We start from the raw sequence: 7,764 nt of genomic DNA, 5'->3' as shown, positions 1-7,764 counted from the left end.
CACATGAGTTTTTTTTTTTTAATTAATATAGGTGTTCGATTTAGCTTATATGTACTTCGACTGATTTTACGAACTTTAAAATTAACGATCATGTAAATTTTTTATAATTATTATTAACAATTATAATATTTTTACTACTTGATATTACAGGAAAAACAATCCCTTTATTACAAGTTTTTATAACTGGACTTAAGTTTTAATCAATCAAGTTATTAATTGTCTTGTCAGAATTTCTTTATTTTTAGCTAAATTAACTAGATTATTGATTGACCCATCAATAATCTAAATTTAATAAAATAAAAATTTTAATCATGCTATAGTTAAATGGACCACTAGGTTGATTCAGGAATAGAAGTTAGTAAGGATAATGCATGCACCAACTTTTATAAAACGGTCGATCCATGAGTCACGTTCACATTTGATTTCCTATAATATCCAATATATTCTTACTTAAGCAAACAATGGAGGCAATTCATGTTTTTGAACAAGTAAATAAAAGCAAAACATGCAAATGCATATATCACAGATGAGCAAATTTTAAGAAAATTAGATTATTTTTCAACTGATTAGAGAGTAAAATGGTGCTTACTCAAACAGTCAAGCTAATTAACAAGATGAAAAAAATGCACACCGCTTTGTGTTTGAAAGTGTAGTAGTTATTATTTTTTAAATTATTTTCATTTCAAAACATATTAACATAATATTTTTAAAAAAATTATTTTTAATATCAGCACATTAAAATAATCTAAAAATATCAAAAAATATTAATTTAATACAAAAAATAAAAAATTTTCAATTTTTTCAAAAACGCTTCTAAACGCAATACTAAATACACAACTCGTCCATACAGGCCAAGCCTGGGTACAGGTGATCATTTTAGATTTGGTTTTTATTAAAAAAAGTCACAAAATTGATTTTTTAAAAAAACTAAGACTAGTTCAAACCAACCGGTTTCGGTTTGGTTTTTAGAATAAAAATTAGTTCAAACCGACCGATTCTGATTTGCTCGGTTTTTTTCGGTTTGGATTCAGTTCAGTTTTTTCGGTTTTAGGCTTATAAAACTAAAATCGAATCGAATCGGTAAGTTTTTTAAAAATTCTAATTGATTTTTTTTATGGTTGTTTTTTTTAGTTATTGTTTTTTAATTTAATCAATTTTTTGATTTTTACTCGCTTCTAAGCCCAGACATGGGTTTTTCTGAACATGGTAGGACCTGTGTATGAAATCCCATGATAAACATGAAACTGATGCCCCATTAAATTTTGTTATAGATCCTGGCCCAGAAAGCCCATTCTTCGGTTACATATAAAAGCTAGGGTTCTTAACAAAATTAAATCCACAATGAATCAAGCCTAAAAAAAAGCCCTGATAAAAGAAAAAAACTATAACGAATTACTAATTTATTCTCTTCAAGAACTTACTTTTTTTGGCTAAATAATCCGTAACATGATTTTTTTATTTTTTATAAATATGATGAAAACACAGAATAAAGCCTATTTCATGCGTTGAAAATATTATTCAATTCTGTTTGAAAACACCAAGGCCACATAACTTTTTTTTAATATATATAATTAAAGTGTAAAAGTCCGACTCCATAACTCATTGGTTTGTAAAAGCATGATAATAACCAATACTAAAAAAAATTAGCTATTCTAATTGCGAAGAAAAAAAAAAATACATATTTGACGATTTATGAGAACACCACCAATTTTTAATGACACGCAGCTGGAGGTATCCAAGAAATTCTCTGAAACCAGCTTCTGTTGCTTCTATTTGATCAGTGCTGATGTGGCTTTCGGTTTCACTTTATTGCATATAATAATTAATTATGTCTTGAATTTAGCATGTAGAAACTGATTTTGATGTTATTAACGAGGATCTGGGCATGTTTTGGAACGGAATTTCATAAAGAGATATGCTCTACAGTCTGTTTTAGGATTAAACACATGTTTCAGAGGTTTGTCGTGAGAGCATAAGATTTAGTGGAATTTTTGTGATAGCAGAACAGGTATCTTAGCTTCGAGTTCTTCAAAAATGTTCAAGCCTGTGTTCTGTCGATGATGATTTAGAGTTTGCCATGGCTTTTGCAATGTGGAAACGAAAGATTTGTTCGAAGCATGGAAGCAATAGCAAGGGCTATATCTGAAAACGAGAAAGCTGTGGAGAGAGGTTTGAAGAAACAGAGCAAAACAACGAGAACACAATCAGCAAAAAAGTAGTACGAATTTATGAATATTCATGAAGAAATCCAGTTCTTTTAACCAGCAAAAAGGTCTTGTGTCGTTTTGAATCTGTCCCCGTGCGCAAGATTTAAGATGTCTATTTTGCTGTTTGCTTTGATTTCTCATTGAACTTGTTAAAAAAAGGAAGAACAATGTGATTCATTTATTCAAGATTTTAAAGCAGTTCTTCAAGAACTCATTATTATTGAAGATTATAACTTTAACGAATCTCTGGAAGGGATTATCCAATTTGTGGTCGTCGTGATTACTGTGGTGGTCGTGAACACTGTTGTTGTGATATTGATACTTGGTTTCTAGTAAAAGTTTTGAACAGTTAGTTCTACTTTTTTTTTTTTTTTTTCCTGATTTGATAGTTTGAGGTATTCGCATAACATTTTATTTAGGAGTTTCATCATAGTAAATATTTTATATTTAGAGGGACTGAATGCATAATTATTATAAAAAAATTTAAAGACTAAAATTAAATTAATATTTTAAGATTTTGAGGGTGCCGAGCTTTCTCAAAACATAACGTATGTAAATCGATTGCCCCTGTGCATGTGGACTAAAAGAACAAGAGAAAGCCAAATATCCAAAAACACAGTTTTAATTTAAGTCTACTCCTTGCACAAACTAAATGATAAAATTTAAAATCCTAAAATCTAACCATTCATGTACGGTATTTTTCATTTAAAATTATACATTAAATTTCTTAACAAGTTCATCTTAATATCTTTTTATATTTTTAAAATGTATTTAATAATGTGATAATGATTACTTTTCAAAATACTTTTTATTTAGAAATATATTAAAATATTTTTTTTATTTTTTAAAAAATATTTTTGATATTAGCTTTTCAAAATAATATGAAAACACTAAAAAAATATTAATTTAAAGTAAAAAATAATTTTAATTTTTTTAAAAAATATTTTTAAAATACAAAAATAAACAGTTCCTTAATATTTAAGATTTAATTTTTAATCTCCAACCAAATAAAACCTTACCTTAATTATTTTTATACATTTGTTCCCAATCCCCAAAATCAAAAAAGAAATTGATGCAAAAAATTGAAAATAAACAACCTTTTGATATATCATGTTTTTTTAAAAATATTTTTTAATTGAAAATACATTAACACATTAAATAATTTGAAAATATTTTAAAAAATATTAAATTAATATTTTCTTATGTAAAAAATAATTTAAAAATAAACTTGAAAAAAAAAACCCTCACTCGAACTAAAGTACTCGAATTGAACATAGTTATTTGTAGTATTTGAAAGGTGCACCTTACCGTAATCATGAACAATTTATTCCTCCTCCGACCACAAAAACGAGCCTTAAGATCTTGTCCTTTCTATCCCTCTCCTTTGTGATCTCTACTCTTTAATACAAGAGATATATATAGTAATTAGTGATTATTCCCAAACAAAATCTAATCGGAAACTTAACCCTAATAAGCTCCCCGACCAGTCATCTGTTGATACTGGTCCAAAGACCTCTGCCTTTGCAGCCTCATTTCCTCGTTAAACTTGTTTATGAACGCCTCTACTCGCTTGTTCAACTCATCCTGACTCAGAGAAGGTTCTTTCCTGAGTTTCCCTGATCCATGAGGACTCCGACTAAGCTTCTCTGACCTGCTGCTGATGCTATCGTTAAAAGTCTCATATTTCTTCATCGTCATCATTTTCGGTGGAGGAGCATTCTCACGGCGCACGTGCGAGTCCCACGCGTCGGATTTCTGAAGGTGTCTGGCTAATGGCATTGGACGACCATCCGTTATAGTCTTCCACGTGGCCTCCAGCGTGTCGTGCCGTTTTGGTTTTGATACTCGCAATGCCGCCGCCTTCCCACCACCTAAAATAGCATCAAAAATCAAAATTTAGAAATCACCAGTTCATTCTACAGTTCTACTCGGTGGTTTTTGCAGATTTTTTGAATAATCATCCTTATAAGGTAAATCATTAAAAAATCATTATAAGAAGGTTAGGATGAAAAGTTTTTTTTTTTTTTTTTAAATGATAAGAGAATCTCTCATTCTTCATATTTCTAAATAGCTTTTTTTTTTTAAAGATATATTTCTAAATAGCTTTATGGTTGGAAAAAATATATAAAAAAACCCCAGATAGATATTGGCTTCAAACATTCACAAATGTGTATTATACCTACGAAGATAAAATATATATTTGTGTGTAAAAATGAAAAAAAGAAAAGAAGAGGATCTACCTTCAGGACTTGCTTTCAAAGATTTCCTGCGACCTAATCTTGCAGAAACCAATGGTTTCTCTTTGTTTTGATCTTTCTCAATCAAGAACTCTATAGAATCACTCCTGGATGGAGCTGCCTTATTCACTTCGCTTTCATATACGTCACCACTCCCCACCGCACAATATTCCTCCACAATCACAGTCTTGTCCTCCACATCCAAATATTCATAATCACCATATCGATCACTTGCAACAACAGCTTCGTTAGCATAAGCAGCACTCCTTACACGAACAGCTATATCCTCCTCCTCCTCCTCCTCCTCCGTCACCTGCACAGGAGGGACAATAATATCCGCTGGTGGCAAGGGGACTTGCTGCTCTTGGTCTGGCTTTTGAAGCTGAAGCTTGGAAGAGGCAAGAATAGAGATGATTATGCAGTTGATGACTAAGTAAAGATAAGGTGGCTGAAGCCAAGAAATAACGGAGGAATACATGATAGCTAGCTCAGAGACTGCAAAGTCTGTTACCAGTACTGGAAGTACTGATAGCTTTAGTATCACTGCTAAAGATAATACCCCAGTTGATATCAAAGCCACTTTGAGAGACAGCATTGGATTTCCAGAACTCGATGCAGGAAACACCATTCTTTTTCACACTTAAAATGGAGCTTCAAGAATCAAGATTGTTCAAAATCCTCAGGTTCTTAGATCAGAAAGCAGAGAGAGAGAGAGAGAGAGAGAGAGAGAGAGAGAGGAGGTGAACGTGAGAGTTTGCGGGTAGAGAAATGAGGAATTGGAAGGGTGTTATATAGAGAGTAGAAAGAGTTTGTGGTGAGAAGTGTACTTGTGTGATACCCTAGTATGGTATTCCTCTTTATTGAAACATTTTCTTTTTATTAACTTAAAAAAAGGTTCGGGTGGTGTTAACTTATTTTTTCTATCAAGGAAAAATTTAAATATAAATTAAAAAACTTATATAAACATTCAATAAAATAAATTAAGAATGATATGTTTTAATAAATAATAATAAATTAATTTGTTAATTTTAATAAGATATTAAGCTAAGATAAAGATGTTATTTCTTATAATAAAAATCTAAAATTAATTTGTTTGAGTTTGAAATTTAGGTTTTTAAAATTTTTAATTCATTTGAATCAATAAAATTAAATTTTATTTTGTCTAATTAATCATTAACTCAACAAGATTAAAACTTATTCCTCCGTGTATATATAGCTAACTGAAATAAAATATCAAATTCAATTCTAAATCAACTTATTATAAAAAAAATTAAATTAAAAATTAAAAAAATCAAATGAAAAAAAAAACATTTTTGGGTAACTATCAATGAATTACATTATTTTTTATATTGTATTTTTATAAAAAAAAATTAATATTTTTTTATCTCGTATTGATTCACATATTTATTTTTTCAAATACTGTTTATTTACTGAAAGTCAATTTTATAAATCAAATTATAATTGTTAAATAAAAAATAAAAAAGTCTAATAAAAAAGAGAGGATATCATTGAGTCATGAATTAACTTTTCGATTACCCCCATCAACTATTTTTTGTTAAAATATATTGTAAGTTACCCAAAGTCAACTTTTCATAAATTAACTTTTCAAATATTACCCAATCATAAATTAACTTAAGATTGATATGATCCGTCGAATGAGAATGTAAGAACGTGAATCAATAAATATAAGAATATGGTCTAACCTTGATGATTATACGGAACTAGCTGGCTCGACCTATTAGTTACGTACAGCTGGCGAATTAATTATGGAATTAAAGAAAAGTAACGCCTTTTAATCAGATAAGGTCGAGCGTAAACATCTTGTTAGGCTGTAATAGATGTGTTTGATATTGCGGTAGTTGGTAGTTATTATGGTTATATTTTAAAAAAAAATATTTTATAAAAAGTATTATTAGTTTGAAAAAATAGATGTATAGTTAAAACTATAATTAAAATTGAAGTTGAAAAAAAAATAGTTTAATATGTTTAGTTAAAAATACTTTTGAAATTAAGGTTATAAAATAATTTTAAAAAATATATATATTAATATTGATGATTTTTAATTTATATATTGTAGATTTAACTATTGCTATTACATCATAAAATAAATTATACTTTATATAAAATATTTTTTTATTATTCCATTGAAGTATCTACAATTCCATCACGTCTGAAATACATCAGATAATTTTCTTGGTTTCTTTAACACGCAACAACATAACTTGTAAAATATAATCAGGAACAAATTAGAATTGTGATCTAATTCTGCAAATATTACTTCATCAAGCGAATAAAACACAATTAAAAAATAAAAAATATATATTTTTTCTTTTACGGGGTCGGACCCGATTCAGTGCATTTTGTGAGTTGGATCAGACTCAGTCCGGCCGAAACAATGGAGCATAGCTTCACTATTCATTGCTTCACTATTCACTGAATAGTGGAGGCATGCTACACTATTCAGTGAATAGTGTAGCATGGTTACATTTCTAGCCGCATAAGAAAGCAGTAGTTTGCTACTTTTCATCTCCCTGCGTTTCACACACAATTTATTGTGGGCCCATACACAGTAAGCATCTTTTTTTTCTTAACTAAAAGTTTACTCAGTGCGTTTTTGAAGAAACGCGAACATTAATGCGTAGCCAAACGGGCTCTAAGCCTACTTACCTCTCCTCCACTGTTCTAACCAATTCCAGGTTCCCATGGTAAGAAGAGAAAAAAAGAAAAAAAAATGAAGAATTATAGTTTTTGTTTTTGTTACAGAACCATACAACGATAATTATTGTCAAAAAAACATTTTAATTCAATAGTTTAAGTTGTTAGGTGAGATTCAAATATATGCTTTATATTATTCTCTACACTCCTTCAAGTGAAATCCATTTAAGCTTAAAACTTGCATATGTTCATATTACCTAATGTTTAATTTTTATCAAATAAATAGGGATGGTGAGATTTGAACTCGTAATCACTTGAACATCAAGGCTCTGATACCATGTCAAAGAACCATCTCAATCAAATAACTTAAACTATTAGGTGAGATTTCATAATATAATTTATATTATTTTCCAACTATTATAAATCAAGATAATTATCACCATAATAATAACTAAATTGACCAGCATTATATATATAGAGATTTCTAACGATTAAATAACACATGCAAGTGCAAGTTATTAAATATAACACGTAAGTTACATTAAATAGAAGATTAAAAGGTCATAAACAGTCATTAGACTATGGACACTTGTTTTTTTTATTATAATTTTATCATATTCTAAATGATACCCTTTATAATAATATTGATGGAGATTAATAATTTC

The 7,764-nt window shown here is 29.0% G+C and overlaps 1 protein-coding gene across 1 annotated transcript; it reads right to left on the bottom strand.

Annotated features, from left to right (window-relative positions):
* Positions 1-3,466: 3,466 nt before the first annotated feature.
* Positions 3,467-5,202, bottom strand: LOC118047537 (uncharacterized). Its single transcript, XM_035056861.2, has 2 exons — positions 4,448-5,202; positions 3,467-4,078 (listed from the first exon to the last, which is right to left on the bottom strand). The coding sequence occupies exons 1-2, from the start codon at positions 5,070-5,072 to the stop codon at positions 3,675-3,677; spliced, it is 1,029 nt and encodes a 342-aa protein (XP_034912752.1). The 5' UTR covers positions 5,073-5,202; the 3' UTR covers positions 3,467-3,674.
* Positions 5,203-7,764: the final 2,562 nt, after the last annotated feature.

This window comes from Populus alba, chromosome 11, assembly GCF_005239225.2.
Source record: "Populus alba chromosome 11, ASM523922v2, whole genome shotgun sequence".
Lineage (NCBI taxonomy): Eukaryota > Viridiplantae > Streptophyta > Magnoliopsida > Malpighiales > Salicaceae > Populus > Populus alba.
Note: the sequence above shows the minus strand (reverse complement) of the source record. Positions and strands in the feature narration are given on the sequence as shown.

What these genes read in the sequence shown, in the direction of transcription:
- LOC118047537 (XM_035056861.2), bottom strand. Translation starts at nt 5,072, where the DNA reads ATGGTGTTTCCTGCATCGAGTTCTGGAAATCCAATGCTGTCTCTCAAA. An exon ending in TTTGAAAGCAAGTCCTGAAG is followed by an intron (nt 4,079 to 4,447) that starts GTAGATCCTCTT and finishes ATGCTATTTTAG; the next exon opens with GTGGTGGGAAGGCGGCGGCA.